Below are 23,918 nucleotides of genomic sequence, written 5' to 3' on the forward strand. Positions count from 1 at the left end.
TTGTTTACACTATTACAAAAGACACCCCTGTCTGCAAGACAGATCTGAAAATGTAGGCAGATATCAGAGCCTGCTGTTCCTGCTATATACACAAACACTTCTCATACATACACAACTGCCTGGATCAGGCAGAAAGTCTATTGAGTCCAGCATTTTGTTATGAATTACAAGTGGAACCTGGAGCAAGACGCTGAGGTGCGGAGGGCTCTAGTTCAGGGTTCCAGCCAGCCATGCCCATACTCCATTCCTGGATTTTCTGTTCTCCATCCCGCCCCTGCCCCCCAATTTCAATATTTAGTGCACTGAATATGCTCAGTCCTCACTGGGTTCTCTTTTGAGGGGCAGGGGGCCTTGCCCCACCCTCTGCAAGGAATGCTGTCTCTCTGCAAATCATGGTGTGCCTGAAAGCCCCCAGATACCTCCTTCCTGCATGCAAACTGTGCCAGGTGTATCGGGCAAAAAAAAAAAGGTGTATCGGGCAGGAGCGGGGAATCTCTAGTCATGGGGCCATTTCTCACCCAACAGCCCCACAGATGTGATGTTACCCCTGATAGATAGGATCCACTTTGGAAGAGCAAATTTGCTGTTACTACTGCACAGGATTGTTTTGCCCTTCAAAATGACCCCCCCCCCACACACACACACCAAGACAGCTTGACAGATATAAACACAAGCCATTTTTTAAAGAACTGCACATTAAAACTGCTCAAGAACACCCAAATGGAGCTTGCAGACCCCACTATGGTCTAAGGACAACAGTTTGAAAATATATTGCCAAGGGTGCTCTATCACTGAGCTACAGTCCTGGCTTTTGCATCAGCAAGATAAGCATGGAAGTTGTTAAAATGAATGAACACCCAGCTCTCTGTGCAGGGTGTTGCAGGGACTGCATTTGACAAATTACAACATTTCTTGCAAAACATACTTTCTGCTTTGAAGGGAACTGTGACACTTAGCAGCCTTGCTCAGCTGCTCTGACATCATCACACGTAACCCATACGATTGCAAGCCTTCATAGCCATAGGCGGAGGGTTTTTTAAGCTTTTAGGATGAAAGTGATTCTCAACTTCATGCCCAATTTCAATACAATTATGGAATAAGAGAATGCAGACCAACAGACACTGGAAGAGCATAAAGCCCAGCTGTGCCTTTCTGCAGTGAAAATGCCACTCATCAGTGTTAGAAACTCAGATATATAAGCCAGGTGCCAAATGGCTCCTTAAACCAAGGTTACAGTCGCCAAAACAGATTGTCTAGTTGCCATTTTGGGGCCAGACAGCTAAGTCTTGTTTTTCAAATGACTGACTGTCACCTGGCTTGTTCAGATGACAATCTGGAGCTAGGTTAAGAACTTTGAGAACTTAAGGAAGAAAAGTCACTTTATCCACATATATATTGGTTGATTCCTACCTCTTTTTGTTAATGGTGGCATGCAGTGCTATTTTTCTAGAAGAAGTGGAGCCAGAACTCACCTTTAATGCATCCCTCATCCTCTTAGAATAGCAATGGTGCCTACCTGAGAGGGGCTGGAACTCACCTGAGAGATGCCAAAACTGAGTTCCAGGGAGTTCCAGCTGAAAAAAGCCCTAGGCATGGACCATTCATAACGTAAGAATATTCTTCACAACTGCAAGCAGGGCACTGGGGCAGAGTAAGTGAAGTACAAGCTACAACAATTGACTATAACGTTGTTCAGCACTCCTGTTCTGGCTGTACAGAAAAAGCATTTTGGTTCCTGAAATTCATTCTGATTGTGCATATAAAATATAACTGACATAATTCTACAGGATGTGGTATTAGTGTATGAAAACTGTCCAGATCCGAGGATCCCCAGGCATGCACCTCTAGATGGTGGAGATATCAGACAACATCCTGGCATCTGGGCATCTTCACTTGGTCGCAAGGGGCTAATAATTTAAAACACTCCTTCAAGGCGTATAGTACAAAACGCCCCTGGGTGAAGAACAAAGAAGAGTGCCTGTTTGGCACTGTTCACTAGCTGGGAAATAACATCATGAGGCACCTGTTAATACTGGCTTGGTAAGGAATCACATTGGTGCACACTCTTGCAAACAAGCTTTCTGCACGCAAGGGGGTGGGAAGGGTTTTCCACTCGTCTTGGATAAGCCATTCTTTGGCAATGGAAACAAAATCCTGACAGTTCCCATTTGCACACACTCTCCAGCCACTTGAATCACCACCAAAAAAATACCTCTCCAAGCTGAGCATCATATGAACATCTGAAATGGCCTTACACTCAGACCACGAGTCCACCCAGCCCAGGACTTCCTGGTATTATAAAATTAATTTTGTAAAGAAATGCACAGCATCCCATTCCTCACAGTGGCCAACCTGATGCCTCAATGGTGAACCGACAAATAGGGCATGAACAGAACAGCATTCTGCCACTGATGCTCCCATGCAGTAACCTGTATTCGCAGGAAGGCCACCCTTGATCTTGATGGCAACATATAGCTATCATGGCTGGTTGGCTTTGGCAGCCTTCTTCTCCACAGCAAGAACTCTAGACGAAGATCATCACATGAGATAAACCCGGAAGGGCTGTAGATATCTTGTAAAGGCCCTGGCTTGCATCCCATGCTGATCATACTCTGACCCACTGAAATTTGCAGGCATGGCTAACCTAGGTCCAAGTATTCAATGGGTCTCCTCTTGAGTAGATGGGGCTCCTCAACCTGGGAAGGTGGCCCATTTAGAAGAAGAAAAACTCTGGTCCCAAATCTCCACTGCCTTGTGGAACACCTTCAGGAGAAGAAAGGCTAAGGGGCAAACCCTACACAAATCTGGAATGGAGTCCCTCAGATGGTTGGTTGGCACCTTGTGCTCCTCCTTCCAGCAACTCCTGCACTGACTGCTACTCCCCACTGTGTCTCAGGTAAAGATACCTTTTTATGTCCCTCACAAGGCATCCAATCCACTGGATCGCCACAGTTCCTGTCCAACAGCTCTGGAATTTTATGCCTCTGTTTAGATCAGGGTTTCCCAAACTTCTGAGTTCACTGATCCCTTTATGAGCTTATAAAGTCGTTATTAACTGCAACCCAAATTCTTGGGAATGTAAATGAAATACAATAAAGAAAAATCAATATATAACCAACATTTATCTATCAATCACCATTCCCAAGAATCATAAAAAAATTTTTAAAGGAATATTGTTGCACTGTGGAATAATCTTATTAAATTTAGAAGTTCCTCAATGGCAACAGAAACGCACTCTATACATGCCCATGCCCTATATTTCTGGGGCTCATAGTTCCTAATTAAATTTTTCACTCTGTACCTCATAAACGCCTTTTCTAACCCTAGGCCTCCTCACCCTCTTCACAGACCCAAAACCCCAGGGAGAGGGGAGGGGAATATCTACCTGGAAACACTGATTTAGATTGCAACCCACACTGTTATTACGCCCATGAATCCAAGATCTGTGCTACGCCATCAGATTTATCAGTTCAGAAGCCAACAGGAAGCATATGCAGGGCCTGCCCAAGATATTTCGCTGCTTCAGGTGAGGAACAAGATAGTAGTAGTAGTAGTAGTAATTTATTTATACCCCACCCATCTGGCTGGGTTTCCCCAGCCTCTCTGGGTAGCTCCCAACAGAATATTAAAAATGGAATAAAACATCACACGTTAAAAACTTCCCTAAACAGGGCTGCGTTCAGATGTCTTCTAAAAGTCAGATAGTAGTTTATTTCCTTGACATCTGATGGGAGGGCATTCCACAGGGCAGGCGCCACTACTGAGAAGGCCCTCTGCCTGGTTCCCTGTAGCTTTGCTTCTCACAGTGAGAGAACCACCAGAAGACCCTCGGAGCTGGACCACAGTGTCTGGGTTGAACAATGGGGGTGGAAACGCTCCTTTAGGTCTACTGGGCAGAGGCCGTTTAGGGCTTTAAAGGTCAGCACCAACACTTTGAATTGTGCTCGGAAACATACTGGGAGACAATGTAGGTCTTTAAGGACCGGTGTTATATGGTACCTCCCACTCCTTGGCTTACATGTTCAGAAGCGGACTGGACTAGCAATCATGGCAATTTTGGCCTCCACAAATGAGAGCAGTAGGCAAGTTTGGAGGGTGCATAGCACATACAGCCATCTTTCCACTACCTTGCTCCCACTTCCTGCCCTCCTGCCCAGCATCTGATGCCTGAAGGAGCTGATGACTCCCTCTTGCGGGGGTGCAATTAGTGCCAGCACCGGCCGTTAAGAGTTTGGGTGTAATCTTCGATACCTCCCTCTCTATGGAGGCGCAGATTACAGCTATAACAAAGGCGGCATTTTTTCATCTCCGCCAAGCTAAGCAGTTGGCCCCTTATCTCTCTCGTCCTGACCTAGCCACTGTGATCCATGCGACGGTCACCTCCAGACTGGATTATTGTAACTCGCTCTACGTGGGGCTGCCCTTGAGACTGACCCAGAAACTCCAGCGGGTGCAGAATGCCGCAGCGAGACTCCTTACGGGGTCTTCGCTGCGAGAGCACATTCATCCAGTATTATACCAGCTGCACTGGCTCCCGGTGGAGTACAGGATCAGGTTTAAGGTGCTGGTTTTAACCTTTAAAGCCCTATACGGCCTAGGACCCTCGTACCTACGGGACCGCCTCTCCTGGTATGCCCCACAGAGAAACCTACGGTCTGCAAATAATAACATCCTCAAGGTCCCAGGCCTCAGAGAGGTTAGGCTGGCCTCAACTAGAGCCAGGGCCTTCTCGCCTGCGGCTCCAACCTGGTGGAACGCTCTGTCACAAGAGACTAGGGCCCTGCGGGACCTGACATCTTTCCGCAGGGCCTGCAAGACAGAGTTGTTCCGCCAGGCCTTTGGTCAGGGCGCAGCCTGACTCCCTCCTCTGGCAACCTGCACAGAATTTTGCTTAATTAAAGGTAAAGGTAAAGGTACCCCTGCCCGAACGGGCCAGTCTTGCTTAATTGGTTGCCATCAATTTGATTTAATTAATTTTTATAATGAAATATTTTTAGATTGTGTGATTATTTGACTGTTTGATTATTTGATTGTTGTTAGCCGCCCTGAGCCCGGCTTCGGCTGGGGAGGGCGGGATATAAATAAAATTTATTAGTAGTAGTAGTAGTAGTAGTAGTAGTACTGGCCTTGGACAGGCCTCAAAAATAAAAAAGCATCTGGAATCTAGATTGCAGTAGCAAAGCACATATGACTAAGATCCATGAACGCTGGCCCTGGCATGCCTGTCTATGGAGAGATGCCACTAAAATGCTATTCTAGTAAAATGCGACCATAAAAATCCCTTTTAATGGTGAACTTTGGTTCCATTTAGCTTCCTGCGGACTATTTTGAGACACTGCATTCTGAGATTTACATTCCTACCACAAAGCTGCACTGGAAAACAAAATATGTCACAAGGCTTTGGTATTGAATCCCCTTTGGCTATGTCAATAAAAGCTAAAATGAAGGTGTCTTGCAAGTGTGGACCATGAAGCAGAACCAGTAGCAGCTTGTGCTTGGCCCAGGAATGGGAAATGCCTGCAACTGCAGCCTGTGTGAAAATGGGGCTAGAGGGAAGCACTGTATTTTAGGAATCCAAGCAGTTATGTTCCTTGGACATTCTTCATACTGGAGTACCGGTAGTGATAACCATGTACTTTTAGTGCCCAGTGCAGAGAGCAGTCAGTGCCTCCAAAATGTGGGGATGCTGCAAGTCCCACTCATCCTGACAAGTCAATCCTCCACATCAGGGCTGTTGCTCGGTGATGGAGTAGGTGCTTTGCATACAGAAGGTTACAGAGTCAATCCTTGGCAAACCCAGGGATGAGCTTTGCCCTCTTCGATCCTTCAGGAAGTCATGGCACTTCTGCATCTTTGAACTTCTCCCCAGAGGGAAGGTGCTCAGCCAACATGGCTGCTCCCATCACTGCACCGCCTGGGAAGGAGAAGCCCCACCTGCCGGCTCTCAAAGTGCTGAAAGGAAACAGGGCAAGCCAGAGCAAGCAAAGTAAGTCCCAGCTTTCAAGCTGACTACACATTATTAACAGTTAATAAGCCTTCTGCAGGGCGGGCACCCAAATTTGAACACAAACTCATTAAAAAGAAGAGGTCCCAGCACCTAGAGAGATGTGAAGGCCTGGTGGGGGGTGGAGACAGAATAATGGGGAGGAGGTCCTCAATTTTTCCATTTTTCTTCCAGGCCTTCACATATCTAGGAATACAACCCTCAAGTTAAGCCAACTGCTGATGACTGGAAAATAAAGTAATTGAGATTTTCTTTAGACATTAATGGAGCTGCATTCCAGAGGAAGAGAAATTTTGGGTGCAACCCACAACACAATTCCCCAGAAACACCTGTATTGAAAACAGGTAGATTTCAACGATCCCACAAGAGAAACTGCTGCAAAATAGGTACCACAGGGATCCTCTTCACAAAAATGCAATTTTATTTCATTTACATATAGTCCCGTTCTTCCAAGCTCAGAGCAGCTTGCAAGTGTGGAGGCATCGCTTGCAACTACTGACAGACCAACAGCCCCCAACACACACTTTAAAATATGTGTTGTGCATCCTTTCCAGGATCTTAGCCCCTGCTTTTCTTCATTGCAGATGCCTCTGTCCCAAGCACTGAGACATCCAGCATTTCCCATGTTTTGTATACGCAGGGCACAGGATTCACCCCCAGCGACACACTCTACAGCAAAGTGCCCACTGATAGCGTATGGGGCCCTGTAGGCGCTGCTACTGTACATTGTTATTGTTTCCTGTTCACCTGCCCAAGAGAAGAGAAGAAGAGCCCTCTTGGAACAGGCCCAAAGCTCATCTAGTCACAGCAGCCAGCCAGATGCCCATGGGAAGCCCGTAAACAGGAGCCAAGCACGACAGGACTCTCCTCACCTGTGAGAATCAGCGACTAGCAGCAGCAGAAGCAACAGCAGAAACCATTCACATGCCTTCCATTCTTAGAAGCATAAAATTGTAGAGAAGGAGGGCCACCTAGGCCAGCCCCCTGCAATGCAGGAATCTTTTGCCCAACTTGGGGCTCAAACCCATGACCCTGAGATTAACAGCCTCATGCTCTCCCAGCTATCCTGCATAGCAGTGCAAGTTGAGCCCAGGAAGGGAAAGAGAGATGGGGGTAAGCAAATGGACAGTTGTCACAATGGAGGGGAGAACATGGACCAAACTCAGGGCTTCACAACCAAGGATTCCCCCCTCTATAAACTCAAACAGATGCCATCTTTTTTAAAAAGGCTCCAGGAAAGCCAAACATTTGAAGGTGCAATCTACCTGCCCTCAAGCAAGTAAAAGAGAAGAAGCATCTTTGAGCAAGGTCACAACTCAGGGGCAGAGTATGAGGTTCCAGCAGCTTGCTTCTTGGGAGAAAAGCAATGACAAACCTAGACAGCATCTTAAAAAGCAGAGACATCACCTTGCCAACAAAGGTCCGTATAGTTAAAGCTATGGTTTTCCCAGTATTGATGTATGGAAGTGAGAGCTGGACCATAAAGAAGGCTGATCGCCAAAGAATTGATGCTTTTGCATTATAGTGCTGGAGGAGACTCTTGAGAGTCCCATGGACTGCAAGAAGATCAAACCTCTCCATTCTGAAGGAAATCAGCCCTGAGTGCTCACTGGAAGGACAGATCCTGAAGCTGAGACTCCAGTACTTTGGCCACCTCATGAGAAGAGAAGACTCCCTGGAAAAGACCCTGGTGTTGGGAAAAATGGAGGGCACAAGGAGAAGGGGACGACAGAGGACGAGATGGTGGGACAGTATTCTCGAAGCTACAAACATGAGTCTGACCAAACTGCGGGAGGCAGTGGAAGACAGGAGTGCCTGGCATGCAGGCACTAAACAACAACAACAATGAGGTTCCAAGCTCAATCTGTGGCATCTCCAGAAAGGGCTGGCAAAGACTCCCTGCCCAAAATCCTGCAGAGCTGCTGCCAGTCCGTGTGGACAATACTGAGCTAAATGGACCAATGGTCTGACTCAGTATAAGGCAGCTTCCTCTGCCCCCAAAGCCACACATTCATATAAATAAGATTCAATGCGAAGAGCAACAGACCACAACCACCACCGCAAAATGATTAAGACCCATCAGGGAAAGGCAGAGCTTCTCAGAAGCTTGGAAGGAATCCTCCCCAGAATGACTGCTCTGCAGAAGGAGGAAGCACAAGCCAAAGGAAAGCCAAAGGAAAGCCAAAGTTTACCTTGGCAAAGCACAGATCTAGTATTCCTTCACTTTCCATTTGCAAGCAAGCAGCCATGGCAATTGCACTCACTCCGTGTTCCGAGTGGCCTGCCATTCAAGGTTAGTCCACGCGTCCACACTCAGAGCACACCAAATGCTCAGTCATCTTTCCCAGCAGTGAAACAAGGTTACGTAGGCAGGGAGGGAGAAGCAGGCCTGGGCCAGAAAATCCAAGCTTCCCTTGCAATTGTGCAAGCGACTGGCAGGAAACATTTGGTTCTGGCCCATGTTAAGAAGAGAAAATGAAAGCTTTCTATTGACACATGTCAACACAATTCACTCCCCTCTTTCCTATTTAAATTTAGATTGCACACTCCTTGGGGCAGAGGCCTATCTTTTTACACTTGCGTAAATACTGGGAAATGTCACATTGACACAATAATAAACACTTTCATCGAACTCTGAACTTCCCCCCTCTATTCTTAGATGAGAAGCACAGGCCCAATGCAAGCACAGCTCACCCACCACTAGGCCAAGTGCTCCCTAGCCCTGCTATGGCTCAGTCTGGAGTTGAAGAAGTCACACCAGGAAGCCCAAGAGGACCAGACTATTCACCCACCATTCCTCCCTTCCACTCAATCCACAGATATATAAACATTTAAAATATAAAATCATTTTATCACTGTTCATTTTCTAAAACTTTCAAGGTTGCTTATAAGTTAAGTTAAAAGTTGCCTTGTAACTTTTCATGGGCTTTTAAAAACTGTTTATTAACTGTTATTTATTACATTTATAGTCTTCCTTTCCACCAATGAGCTTGAGCCTAGTAGCAGCTTGCATCTCCAGACTTGTTAACGCAGGATACTACCCTCTTAAAGGTAAAGGTAAAGGTACCCCTGCCCTCTTAGTAGCAGACTAATAATAATAATGATCCCTTCTGCCAAGCAGGCTGGCAGAGGAGGGCTGGAGCTGAGGGGTGGCTTTCCCATCCTCCATGGCCAGCACAGAAGTGGATTCGTGGCGTAAGAGGCAGAGAGATCTGCTCCTCCCCTGCCAGACCACCCACTCGCCTGCATGGAATTCCTAGTCGCCTGTGGCCACTGGGGGAGTAACAAACACAAGGGCTACAATGCAATCAATCAAGATAAAAAGCAGAGGATGAGAGAGCTTAAACAGTACTAAGAACACATCACTGATAGAATTTTAAATAGCTTGGGAAAATAAAAAGGGGGGGTTGTTTTGTTACCAGCACCTAAAAGATAACGTCGAAGGGCATTCTGTACCTGGACTCCTGGCAAGGCAGACTCCTACCCTGTCAGAATGAGTCTGCTTTGCCACTGACAAGAAGATGCACATGGACAAAGGGAGACCTTTGAGTCAACAGGGGCTAAAACTGATCCACAAGCAACTAAGTTAAGACAACTTCATTGTCCAGAAAGTGGGAGAAGCAACAAGAGGAACAGCCATTTTAGATCTGGTCCTAACCAATGTTGATGACCTGGTTAGTGGGATAGAAGTGGAAGGATCATTAGGCGCGAGTGATCATGCTCTTCTGAAGTTTACTATACAGCGGAAAGGAGCAGCCAAGCATACTAGGACTCAATTTCTTGACTTTAAGAAAGCCGACTTCATAAAACTTAGGGAAGTGCTGGGTGAGATCCCATGGACAACAATACTAAAAGGAAAGGGAGTTCATGATGGCTGGGAGTTTGTTAAGAGGGAGATACTAAAAGCACAACGTCAGGCAATACCAATGAGACGGAAACATGGAAGGTGCCTAAAGAAGCCAGGGTGGCTATCTAAAGAACTTTTAACTGAATTAAGATTAAAAAAGGATGTGTACAAAAAATGGAAAAGGGGGGAAACCACCAAAGAGGAATTCAAACAAATAGCCAGCACGTGTAGACACAAAGTCAGAAAAGCTAAAGCACAGAATGAACTCAGGCTTGCTAGAGAGGTTAAAAGCAACAAAAAAGGCTTTTATGGGTATGTTCGTAGCAAAAGGAAGAACAAAGAAACAATGGGGTCACTCAGAGGAGAAGATGGTGAAATGCAAACAGGGGACACAGAAAGGGCTGAACTACTCAATGCCTTCTTTGCCTCAGTCTTCTCCGATAAAGAAAACAATGCCCGACCTGAAGAATTTGGAGCAAATGATTCAGCAAAGGAAACACAGCCCAGAATAACTAAGGAGATAGTACAAGAATATTTGGCTAGTTTAGATGTATTCAAGTCTCCAGGGCCAGATGAACTGCATCCAAGAGTATTAAAAGAACTGGCAGATGTGATCTCAGAACCACTGGCAGTCATCTTTGAGAATTCCTGGAGAACAGGCGAAGTCCCGGCAGACTGGAGGAGGGCAAATGTTGTCCCTATTTTCAAAAAGGGGAAAAGAGAGGACCCAAATAATTACCGCCCAGTCAGTCTGACATCAATAGCAGGGAAGATTCTGGAGCAGATCATTAAGCAAACAGTCTGTGAGCACCTAGAAAGGAATGCTGTGATCACCAATAGTCAGCATGGATTTCTGAAAAATAAGTCATGTCAGACTAACCTGATCTCGTTTTTTGACAGAATTACAAGCCTGGTAGATGAAGGGAACGCAGTGGATGTAGCCTACCTTGATTTCAGCAAGGCATTTGACAAGGTGCCCCATGATATTCTTGTAAAGAAGCTGGTAAAATGCGGTCTTGACTATGCTACCACTCAGTGGATTTGTAACTGGCTGACTGACCGAACCCAAAGGGTGCTCATCAATGGTTCCTCTTAATCCTGGAGAAGAGTGACTAGTGGGGTGCCACAGGGTTCTGTCTTGGGCCCGGTCTTATTCAACATCTTTATCAATGACTTGGATGATGGACTCAAGGGCATCCTGATCAAATTTGCAGATGACACCAAACTGGGAGGGGTGGCTAACACCCCAGAGGACAGGATCACACTTCAAAACGACCTTGACAGATTAGAGAACTGGGCAAAAATAAACAAGATGAATTTTAACAGGGAGAAATGTAAAGTATTGCACTTGGGCAAAAAAAATGAGAGGCACAAATACAAGATGGGTGACACCTGGCTTGAGAGCAGTACATGTGAAAAGGATCTAGGAGTCTTGGTTGACCACAAACTTGACATGAGCCAACAGTGTGACGCGGCAGCTAAAAAAGCCAATGCAATTCTGGGCTGCATCAATAGGAGTATAGCATCTAGATCAAGGGAAGTAATAGTGCCACTGTATTCTGCTCTGGTCAGACCACACCTGGAGTACTGTGTCCAGTTCTGGGCACCACAATTCAAGAAGGACACTGACAAACTGGAACGTGTCCAGAGGAGGGCAACCAAAATGGTCAAAGGGCTGGAAACGATGCCTTATGAGGAACGGCTAAGGGAGCTGGGCATGTTTAGCCTGGAGAAGAGGAGGTTAAGGGGTGATATGATAGCCATGTTCAAATATATAAAAGGATGTCACATGGAGGAGGGAGAAAGGTTGTTTTCTGCTGCTCCGGAGAAGCGGACACGGAGCAATGGATCCAAACTACAAGAAAGAAGATTCCACCTAAACATTAGGAAGAACTTCCTGACAGTGAGAGCTGTTCGACAGTGGAATTTGCTGCCAAGGAGTGTGGTGGAGTCTCCTACTTTGGAGGTCTTTAAGCAGAGGCTTGACAACCATATGTCAGGAGTGCTCTGATGGTGTTTCCTGCTTGGCAGGGGGTTGGACTCGATGGCCCTTGTGGTCTCTTCCAACTCTATGATTCTATGATTCTATGATTTCCAGCATTGCTAGCCCATCTGACCGAAATTTCCTCCCCACCCAAAATGCAGTAAGCAGATCGCGGGCAAGTCCCTCCACACTCCAGAAAACAAAATAAATCCTTTGACCATGCTTAAGAAAATGATTTTGTTGAGAAAAAAGAACGCCCACAGATAAAATGAGGCAGGCAGGTTTTTTGGTGCAAGAGCTTCTAGGATCCATCATGTCCACAAACAGAGAATAAGGCCTTTGTGCCAGGCACTTTCCTGGGTCCTATTGAAGACAGCAAGACTTATTCTTATGGACGGTACATACACAGGGTTCTGCTCTGAGCTGCTTGGTATCCTTCGCCCAAGACCATGACATCTGCTTAACCGGTCACCTTTAGGTGACTCCCAGGGACCTGGGGCCAGACAGCAAGCAGCTGCTCATGCACAGCCATCACTGCAGGCATCCAGCCCTGTGTGCCTGGTTAGCAGCACACAATAGCCACACAGCGGCCAAAAGGCAGGCGGAAGGGAAATATGGGCCAATAGCCTGCTTAACGTGAACAGAACAAACTGACAGCCAAGATAGAGGTTTTAAGGAACAACCGTATTCCTGTGACTGTAGTTTGTTTTAAACCATTTTCAGTATTGTAGTTTTTTAATTGCTGCAAACTGCCTTGGGACCTTATGGTGAAGAGAAGGAAAAGTATCAGATTAACAACCAACACCACCAAACTCACCAGCCATCACCTGAGCCACTCATCACATAATGGCACCACCTCAAGACAAAATTCATTCCTTATGTGCAGGCAATTGCATACTTCAGTGCTCAATTGCTCATAGAAACACATGCTGCAGAGTCAAATGTGCCAGGAGGGATCAAAACCAGTTTTTTAATCAGTGCATGCATAATGTCACAACACCAGGTTGTGCTTTGGTATCCTTACACACATGTGCAGAAGTGATCTGCACACCAGGGGAGGGGACTGGACTGGGGGGAGACAGAAGGCATCAGCTGTGGCAAAGTTCAGGTAAGTTGGAGCCCTAAAGACTGGGGAGAAATTTGCATAGGGAGAATTTCATAATCCCTGTGCGTAAAGGCCCAGAGCAACCTTCAGGACGGTAGACTCTTCCTGTTATGCCGATTACGCAAGAGAACAAGCTTCCACAACAGCTGCCTGAATGAATGCCCTCATTTGAGGCAGCAATTTTAAAGGCACTTTGACCAGGAAGACCAAGATATCACTGCCAAAGTAAGGCTGTGATGCAACTTAGGACTTTTGCTCTTACAGTTTCGAAGTTATTTAGTTCCAGTGGTGGCAGCAGATGAAGGGAAGGGAAGGGCAGAGAGGGGAGAAAATGCTGCTTTCAGTTTCTCACAGTCTCGCCGGGATTTTCAGTAAAGCGGGGAAAACATTTTTTGAAACATGAGGAAAAGTCCAAAGTAGTGGGCAAACCCCAAGAAGTGTCTTAACTCTTTCATAATCCTATTTGCCCAGCATCACAATGGAGTTACGGGAGTGCCAGATCAACAAATTTCTAGCCCTCAAATGTACAATGTTTGATTTTTTAAAAAAACAGTTGTTGTTTTCTACATTTCCAACCACTGAACTTCCTGCCCTTTCAGGAAATCCTCACATATCATCCATGGAACTCCTGCATGTTAAAGCAGATCTGGAAAAGGATCCATAATGCATGCAAAGTTCACCACCTCAAAAAGAGAGATCCGCTACAGATACAGTACATGTAAACATCCTGCTTGGTGTTCTAATCGAATAACCCTATTTCATCTCCTCCGAGTTTCTGGTTCTCCATCACCTCCAGCAAAACAAGGTCACAGAGAGTGCCAAGGAACAACGTTTAGAAAAGTGCTCGTCTCGCAGGCACACCCTGAGTCGGAGGATACAGCAAGCATTCACATGGATTTTTGAACTACTCCACGTGTGAAGGGAATAGGGGTCTTCTAATGACTCAGCACCCTTAACCAACCATAGTACCCAGGATGCTTTCGGGGAAGCATAGATGTGTGAGTATTATGCTGCTTTAAATGGCTGGTGTGGATGTGGCCCCAGCTTAGTCTCTGACCCACTACTACACCAAACCAGGGATGAAATGGGAGACTGTGCCCCCTTTGGGCTATCTTCCACAGTGTTGGGCCCTCCAGATGGTCAGAAATAATGAGAATTGCAGCCCAATCTGGAGGGGCACAGTGTTCCTCACCCCCCAATTAAAAGTTCCTAGAACAGAGCTTTCCCAACTTTTCATGTTGGTAACACACATTTTAGACGTGCATCATTTCACGACACACTAATTCAGTTTTACTAGCTACCCGGCAGGCTGCCCGCTCCCTTTCCAGCCCCAGGAGGAGCACAGGGAGTTTTCGTGTGATGCACCTACACACTGCAGCCGACACACTAAAGTATCACGACACACAGTTTGGAAAGCTCTGTCCTAGAAACTCAGTCTGAAAGTTGTCATCCTCTCATTTTAGGGAGGTTTAGTTTTAGATTTCGAAAGGAGGTTTTTTAAAAACTAGAACCAATAGAAGGTCCTGATTCACACCACTGGCTCTCCTGCTACACATCGCATAAGATAAGCAGAGCCGTTTTTCATCCAAAAAAACAGGAAGTGCCCATAAGCCATGCGAAGCAACTTTGTGTACACTTAATTCTGCCAAGCTCTGGCAACACACTCTGGAAAAGCATGCCAAAGCACACTTTTGAATAACTGCCTGCTGGATTAGAGCAGCGCAGCCAGGGAGGGATGCAAAAGCTCCTCTTTAGCTACTTAATCATCATGAAGCCAATTTTGCTGGAAGCAGGAGAGCAGAAAAGGGAAGAGAACCAAACCTACCCCCGGTTACAGTACTTTTCCGTGTATAACACGCCCCCTATTTGGGGGGGACTCAAAATTAAGAAAATGGGGAGGGGGGATAGACAATGCCGCTCATGCGTGTCAACAAAGCAAACTATCCTCTGTCACATTGCCGAAAAAAGCAGCAAATCACCCGCCCAATTGCCACAGCAACAGCCAATCAACAACAGCTCTTGCAGCAGCCACCAATAACAATCTCCAACCCACGGCAGCAACCAATCCCATGGCCCCACAATGCACTACCCATGTATAAGATGACCTCAATTTTTGAACATGTTTTTGGAATAAAAAAAAAGTCTTATACACGGAAAAGTATGGAATGTCATTTCAGAAGGCCATGTGCAACCTGCGACAGAGAAGGAATGAAAGCATTTCACCCTGCGGTCTTTCAGTGGTCCTGTGCAACCTCTTAAACATGCCGAAGATACACTAAGTCCTGATTAAACATAGAATCATAGAGTTGGAAGAGACCACAAGGGCCATCGAGTCCAACCCCCTGCCAAGCAGGAAACACCATCAGAGCACTCCTGACATATAGTTGTCAAGCCTCTGCTTAAAGACCTCCAAAGTAGGAGACTCCACCACACTCCTTGGCAGCAAATTCCACTGTCAAACAGCTCTTACTGTCAGGAAGTTCTTCCTAATGTTTAGGTGGAATCTTCTTTCTTGGGCAAGGAAGCAAAAACTTAGCCAAGCAGCATTCCGTGAAGCCAGCGCCTCATTCAAACGGACTACAACAATGCAATGCTTGCCCAAGCTACAAGTCACAGGCCGGCTGCTAACACTGCCCACTGCTGCTTCCGTCCCTGGTCTCTGAGCTGCCCCCCCCCCAAAGAGAGGTGCCTCCTCACACTGCCCCACAGGGGCCTGGGAAGCACCCCCTGCCAGCCCCAGAGGCACCATTCGCTGTGCAAGCCTTTGGGAGGCAGAGAGGGCATCAGAGGAGGGAGGGAAGGAAAGAGGGACAGAGGCCGGTGTTGCCTGCAGCACCCCTGTCTTTCATGGCACCCTAGGGCATCCTGGAGCCCCTCTCCTGCACCTACTCCCAGCTGGTAGATTGGAGGATCCTAGCATAACAAAACAAATAGGTCACACAGTCAGAAATTCACACACACAGCATCACGGTTGAGATTTGGGCCTAAAAGCCAGTCTACAATATGTGGATCAGATCACCCTTGGTCCACCACTGACAAGCACTGTATCTGCAAAATCAGCATGGATCTTCAGGTCAAAAACAGGAGCTTCACACAAGCAAACTTCTGATGAAGACCACAATACTGCATGAAGGACAGAGCTTTCGTTCCCTCTTCTGCCAGACTCCGGCAATCCAATAAGATTTATGGGTTTATTTACAAAGTTGTGTGGATACTATGTCCAACATGCAGAGATCCCCACTGACCACAATGGCTGGGACTGGTGGGAGCTGGGGGTCCAGTCAGCAGCATCAGTAAGACAGCAGGCGGGTGATCCATGATCTAGAACAGGGGTGCACAGCCTACGGCCAACATAGCCAGTGATCAGGGATGATGGGAGGTGTAGTCCAACAACATCTGGAGGGTCACAAATAGTGTACCCCTGGTCTTGACTGTCAGCCGCTTGAGAGAAAGGACCTGTCTTTTTGCTTACAAACTTCAACCTTCGACAGCTGTAGAACAAATCCCAAGGTCCCTTTCAGCACGAGTACACACATGTTTATGCATTTTATTTTGTGCAGAAGAAAGTCCCACCAAGTTCACCCAGACCAACTCCCATATGGCTTGCAATCTTGTACCCTCTGAAGACTGTCTCATTTGAAAGTGCTTTTAAGTGTCCTTGCTTGAAGGCTGCTCTTAGAATCATAGAATCATAGAATCATAGAGTTGGAAGAGACCACAAGGGCCATCGAGTCCAACCCCCTGCCAAGCAGGAAACACCATCAGAGCACTCCTGACATATGCTTTTGTACCCTATATTTCATACTTTAGTTACCTTGCAGCTGGATTATTTCAGATTTTTTGTTACAGCTGTATTTGAAACATGCTTGTTAAGATGCCTTGTAGACTCCACTGTGGAAAGACTGGACAGAAAATATTTTAATTTTCATTGAAGTCCCACAAATATTGAGGTCCCTGTAATAATATGAATGATGTACCATAATAGGTGGCTAACAAGGCAGTTGTTGGTTCTTCAGCACTTGTGGTGGAACTGGAAGGCCTGAACACAGAACAACCATCTCTCCCAGCAACCCCCAAATTAAAAGTTGATAGCCAACTAAGTCAAACTTAAGTTCTTAACTCAACTGATTTCAATATGTCTACTGTAATTTGAGTAACATTGGGTATCATGTGTCATAGGACTTCTGAGAACCATGAATTTGGCTTCTGCTGTGTTGCTTCCTAGATCCTTCAACCCTGTGAAGTGAACTCCACAGCCGTAGGCATAATTTTTTAAAAGCAGATTTTCCAACTGCACAAGTCCCCAAAAGCAATATGAACATGAAGCATCCTGGACTGCTTGCTTACATTCTGTATGGGGGGGAAGTTTCTCCCCAGGAATCAATATCTTTTAACTACTATACAAAAACAGTTCAATAATGATTCTGCCTAAGTTCAGACACCAAAACAAGGAGCGTATGAAGGTATTTATAACAAAGTGTCACCTGCCGCTGAAGGTGAAAAAGAGACATGCCTGGCCCCCAAGAGTGGTGTGTTTTAATAAGATATGGACAGTGTTAAGTATAGAATCTGAGCACATTCTATCTTAACAAAATTTGTTTACCTGCTGACCCTGATACCTGTAATTTAAGTGCTAGATAAACACAGACACTGAATGTATCCAGCTTCCTGCCCCAACCCAATTTTTTCCTCCAAAGTGGATATTATCGACTTTTCAACTGCACATACAAAAATTCCTACTCCACATTTTGTCTGTAAATGCACACTAAACAAAAACCAGGCCAGAGGATTTGAAACTTTTCCTCTCCCATGCACAGACTCAGTTGAGAAATTTGCCATTTGCTGCAGGAAGAGAAGCGCTCAGGACCATTGCCAAATGGCAGAGGACATACTTTTTGTCCAAAGGGCTCCTGTTCAGCCACAGCACCTCCCAAGTTTTCTAGGAATGCAATTCAAGCCCCTGCAGCCTTGAAGAACCAGGTCACAGCCACACCATGCATTTAAACCACTCTTATACCACTTTAATAGTCTTCCCCCCAAAGAATCCTGGGAACTGAAGTTTGTTAAGGGTGCTGGGAATGGTAGCTCTCTTGGGGTCTCCTAACAACTCTTGGACCCTTAAGAAATTCAGTTTATAGGATCCGTTAAGGGTGCTGTGAGTTCTTAAAGACTCCTCAGAGAACTATGATTCCCAGTAACCTTAACAAACCACATTTCCCAAGATTCTTTTGGGGAAGACATGACTACTGGAGTATAAATATGCTTTAAATGTACTGGGTGGGCGTGACCCCAGTCAACACAGAAATCAGCTTCAAGGTATATGGCTCTAGGGGGCCAGGGATGGAAAGAACAGGGGATAAATGGGTTACCTGTGGCTCACAAATGCTACTGGGGTACTGTATCAGCCTCAACAAGCATGGTCCATAGTCACAGCTGCTGGAGTTGTAGCCCAACCATTTCTGGTGGGACGAAGGTTTCTCATCCCAATGAGAGATAGAGAGACCAAAGCCCAGAGTGGGGAGGAGATGTCCAAACAGGGAGAGGGGTAAGGAAGACAAGGGAACCCCTTAAAAAGCTCTCTTCGCATGGGCAGCAGAGTTTGACTCCACCAAAAACTATAGTTGTTGTGATGGTCAACTGACAGCTGTCAAACATTCCATGAAACCACGAGGCTTCAAGACCTGGTCTACTTAACATAACTGCCTTAAAAAAACTGATGATTTATTTTTCTCTTTTTTGTTATGTTTTTAACTGTAGATTGCCCCTGGGTGTTCAGGTGTATATATATGTCACTATTTTACAATTAACATGAAATTTATTTGTTTTTGCAATTAGCACAGATCAGCTTTCACCAATTACTGCTATACATTGAATGGCAAAGTGTTCAGCACATATCCACATTTTCAAGTTCACCAAGCTGAGATTTATCACGTAATTTAATGCCAATAAGACTCTCCCTGTCCCTCCACCTCCCTTGTTTCTTTAACATGTTTTACAACACTCTAAACCTTTAAGCCTGCCAAATCACCACCTTGGAAGAATTAAAAGGAGTGCTCAAAGATGGTTTCATAAGCCAGCTGACGTAGTTCTTCAAAGGAAGCATCTTCCTTCAGTCGTAGAGGAAATGATTTTAAGTTCCTTATCCATAAAAGAGTGAAGAAAGGGGACCCGTCACCAAACTCAGAAGTCTCCACTTCCTCCTACATGTGATATACAACTCCCTAAACCACCTGCTGAACTCTAACCATTTGTTAGCTATGCAATGACCGTCATTATGTAGCTCACCCCAAATCTGCCTGGCAGTGTCCGCATTCTGTGTTCTCCTACCATACTGCCAGGGAATAAGGATGGGGGGGGGCGGGGTGTCAAATTCATTTCATATTTAAAGGCACACCTACCTAATGTGTACTTTCCAAAATAATGCATGAACTGAAACTCAGTCATCCTTCCAAATTCTGCTCCAAATTCTGCAATGCAATTTGCTAGCCAGGAATGTGTACAAAAATGCATATACTAGTGTGCAGAAAAAAGCACAAAAATGCATTATATCAGGGAAACATGCTTTTCAAAAATGTGTGCATTAGGCAACACTGCATACAAATATATGCATATTAGGAAAAATCTGCACTAAAATTCTGGTGGATTTTCATGAGAACATAAAAAATTCACAAACTGATATAGAAATGTGGATAGCTGAACTTAAGAATTGAATAATAAGAAACTGTGAGATGCTGAAATTGACTTAGTCCCTCATCTCTCCCCCCCCCCCTGGACTGGGCTTTGGAGTGGGACTCCATTTCTCCTATTCCACTGGGCTTTGAACTGGGGGGGGGGTGTCTCATCACCTAACAATATGGAAGAACCCCAACCCAAATTCTCTAGCATGCATAACGATCCTGATAAAAGGTCTATGACAAATTCTAGATTATGTCAAGCCAAGAACTCTTAACTGGGCATTTGGCTGATTAACATTCTATGGCTTTCTAATGTGTTTGTGGGAGGGAGGTTATTGGTTTATTTTTGTTTTATTATGTATTTTGTCTTCTCATTTTGTATTTTTATAATGTGAACCACCCTGGAATCTTTAGATGAAGGGCGGTATGCAAATTTTAATACTAATACTAATACTAAAAATGCTTCAAGAGTTTATAAAAATGTAAAGGCGTGAAAATGTTCTTACCATCACCCGCTTCTTAAACAGCAGTCACAAATCCAAATGAGTAGAGCCGTTTAATGTTAGTTTTCAAAAACTATGCTCACTTACATCTGACATATTTAGAAAAGTCCTGCCATCCTCCAGCATTCACTGCTGCAAGCAATGTAACCAACCAAGGACCATCCACAGCTCCATGGCAGAGAATCTTCCTTGTGTGCAGGTGGTCCCAGTTCCAATTCTCCGCATCTCCGGGCCGGACTAGGAAAGGCGCTTGCCTGAGACCCTGGAGAGCAGGTGCCAATCACGGTAAACAATACTGAGCCAGAGGGACCAACAGTCTGACTCAGTAGAAGGCGGCTTCCTGCATTCCTGTGTGTTTTGGATGTTAAGATTACACTGCATTATACCAAGAAAAATATAAGTGCATTTGTTGAGTCCACTCAGTGCAAGGAGATGGGGAGTAAGAAGATATGCACAATTTGGTATAGAATCCTGCCCTATGTTTTGGAGGTGGTACACCAGAGGGGACTATCTATCATCAACAGCAAGCTTCAAATTTATGGGAATGAACAATGAAGACCATGCTTCTTTTTTTCAAACAATAGTACCGACCCAGGCTCATGTCTCAATGACAACTTCCGTTACCTGCTTCTCTACTTCATTCGAAATGTGTTGGGGAAAGCTACACTTGGCTCCGGGGTTGGGAAAGGCGTTCTGCCCATGTTCAGTGCTGCCCTTTATTAAAAGGGTGTGCAAGTGTGTCTCTTTTTTTACTTCACCTACCCCACTGCTCCCACTTCAAACAGCTCCTACAAGTTCATGATCATCACCTGTGGCTCACCTGCACCTGCCACCTTCAGCAAAGGATTACACAGAGATGACTGAACCACCACCAAACCAGTCATTACTGCTTATTTACCAGCATTTCTCTCACACGCAAAAGAATTTAATGTGTTTAATCCACTTTACAAAGGGGTCCAACAGGTTAGCTCCTCGTTGCACAAGCTTGAGTATTATTAACTTGACACTTGGAAAAGGAAAGCAGGCAATTTGTTTTATAACAGTGGAAGCTACAATAGGACAATACAAGATGGACTCTGACCTCAAAACGCCAAGGCTGCATCTCAGCTTATGCCACTTGCTCCTTCAGCACCGTTCCATCACCAAACGCTCTGCAGGGCTGGCCGACCCATGAGGCAAGGTGAGGCAACTGCCTCAGACAGCAGGATCTACAGGGGCAGCAGATCCCGATGTAGATCTTTATTACCCCCTTGTTCCCAATATAGATCTCTACTCATTGTTTCATGGTGTTTCACCTCAGGTACCAAAATGTCTTGAGCCAGCCCTGCTTTCTGTCCTGGCTCTGCGCCCAGCCCTAAACTACCATGGCCACCCTCCAACTCAGAAATACCACCTCCCTCAGGTAGGAGCCGGGCCAATCAGATTCCTGTTACCTAATCACTAGATGCCCAGACACTCTGAGCTGGGGGGGGGGGGCTATCCCCAAGATCCTAAAATATTTCCTTGACTATCTCCTAAAATACTGACGCTGGGTTCTAGGAATCTGAAATATTTCCCCAACTCTGATTAGAAGCATCATTCCTCTAGGTAGACTTCAAGTAAAGAGTTGAGAATATTAAAGAGTTTGGTCAAATGAGGGGCAGATATACATGCTATGTGGAAGGTGAAATGGCGGTGTGAAAACCAATGTTCCTTGAAGTACCATGGGAAACGTATGAAGATGTTTTAAAGATGTTGTCAGGGGTTCAGGAGCAGAGGCGAGGGCAAGGGAGGAAACAGAGAGCGAAGGGGAGGAGGCAGAAGAAAAGATGAGTGATGACGACGACCCGAGATCTCCGAGTCTTTCCAGTGAATCAGAAGATTCACAGGAAGGAGCGCCAGTGGCCAGAGCAAGGGGGGAGCTTAGGGGTACACCCCAGGAAGAAGGGTCCAGAGGGGGCTCAGAGAGCAGCAGTTGGAAATCGGGGCCAGCATCACCAGCAGAACGCAGTGAGGAGGAAGGGCGCCAGGTACCGAGTTCTGGCAGCTCACAGCAGGAGGGAGGACATGAGTCAGGAGTGACCACACCTCCATCGGGGAGCGAGGAAACGGTCAGGCGGCAAGTGGAAGGTTGGGCGCGCGCGCCAAGTTCAAATACACAGGAAGGTGGCGCAGTAAGCAGCCCGGAAAGGGAGCCAGGTCCTAAAGCCTGGCGCAAGGAGACAGAAGGATCCGGGGGGTCAGCGTCAGAAGCGTCCCGAAAGGAAGAGACCACGGGGGGGGCAGAGGGACCCAGAGAAGAACGGTCAGGCGGAAAAGGTGGAGTAAGGCTAGGGTACTTAGCTGGTGTACAGGGGGCGGAGACTCAGACGGAGCTTCGCCGGTCTAACCCTTAAGACGTAGAGCTGCACGCAGCCGCTTGAGAATGGAAACTGTAACTCAATAAAGACTTTTACAAAGTGACCGCTGGCTAGCGTGATCCTCTGTGAGCTAGGATCTGGAGAAGCTCTGACAGATGTGTACAGGATTCCCACTGCTGCAGCAGATGTCAGAGCGATAGCATGAACATAGGAAGCTGCCTTATACCAAGTCAGACCAGACCAGACCAATAATGTCTACACTGACTGGCAGAGGCTCTCCAGGGTTCTTCCCCAGGGATTGAACCTGGGACCTTCTGCGTGCAAAGCTCACACCCGCTTTTTGAGCTGTGGCCTTCCTCTGTTCACAGAGCAGGCACATTTGCTGCGCCCCATGTATAGCAGACAGGAGACAGCTACTCCCAAGTCAAGCCTTGAAAAATGTCCTGGCATTCAAGATTGAACTTAGCAAAACTTGAGATCAGGGAATCGCCACCCAGCCACAAAAACAACCGAGGGAGGGAAGCCAGCCACCCAACTGCATTTTCCCTCATTCTTGAGCAACACACGAATTCCTGCTCCAAACCAGAGTGTGCTTCGCAAGGCAAGCAAGTAGCACATTGCCACATTTTTGTTAATGAGAGTTGTAACGTCAGGCACACGCCCATGCTGTTACCAGACAACCCTGCTGCCAGACTGCTTTTGCAATCAAGTGAGTGGCAGAAAGCATTAGCCTATTATACTAAATATTGCTAGAGAACGTAGAATGATAGCATCTTCAAATATCTAAAGGGCTGTTGCATGGAAGAGGAAGCAAGCTTGTTTTCTCCTGCTCTGGAGGGGAGGACTTGAACCAATGGTTTCAAGTTAGATGAAAGGAGATTCCAACTAAACATTAGGAGGAACTTTCTGACAGTAAGAGCTGTTCGACAGTGGAACGGTCTAGATGACCCTTGGTGGTGCCTTCTAAATCCACAGTTCTATGATTCAATGAATGTGTGTTTGCAAATGAGACTGAACCTGATCAATGAGGGGTGGGAAGAGTGGGTCTTTTTTTTTGTTAAGGCAACGTTAACATTAGTCTAGTTCTATAGGCTGCAATCCTATGCATACTTACTTCCAGCTAAGTTTTGCTGGACATAATGGGACTGGATTCTGAACAAATATGCTTAGGATTCCACTGGCAATTGATTTTAACAATGAACATACACGTATACAGTGGTACCTCAGGTTACATACGCTTCAGGTTACAGACTCTGCTAACCTAGAAATAGTGCTTCAGGTTAAGAACTTTGTTTCAGGATGAGAACAGAAATTGCACTCCGGCGGCGCGGCAGCAGCAGGAGGCCCCATTAGCTGAAGTGGTGCTTCAGGTTAAGAACAGTTTCAGGTTAAGTACGGACCTCCAGAACAAATTAAGTACGTACTTAACCTGAGGTACCACTGTATGTCAAGAAATTGGATA

The 23,918-nt window shown here is 46.0% G+C and overlaps 1 protein-coding gene across 4 annotated transcripts in view; it reads right to left on the minus strand.

The window, feature by feature from the left end:
• The window catches only part of SLC25A37 (solute carrier family 25 member 37), a 41,268-nt gene that overhangs the window by 15,665 nt on the left and 1,685 nt on the right, over positions 1-23,918 (minus strand). The window contains exon 1 of one of the 4 annotated variants that reach the window (XM_082201174.1): positions 8,197-8,323. The exons of the other annotated variants lie outside the window; for them this stretch is intronic. Coding sequence (XP_082057300.1) covers positions 8,197-8,292 — 96 coding nt within the window. The 5' untranslated portion in view covers positions 8,293-8,323. Of the gene's footprint in view, positions 1-8,196; positions 8,324-23,918 lie in introns of those variants that run through there. 4 annotated transcript variants of the gene reach the window in all.

This window comes from Podarcis vaucheri, assembly GCF_965113315.1.
Source record: "Podarcis vaucheri genome assembly, chromosome: 15".
In the NCBI taxonomy this organism is placed as follows: Eukaryota; Metazoa; Chordata; class Lepidosauria; order Squamata; family Lacertidae; genus Podarcis; species Podarcis vaucheri.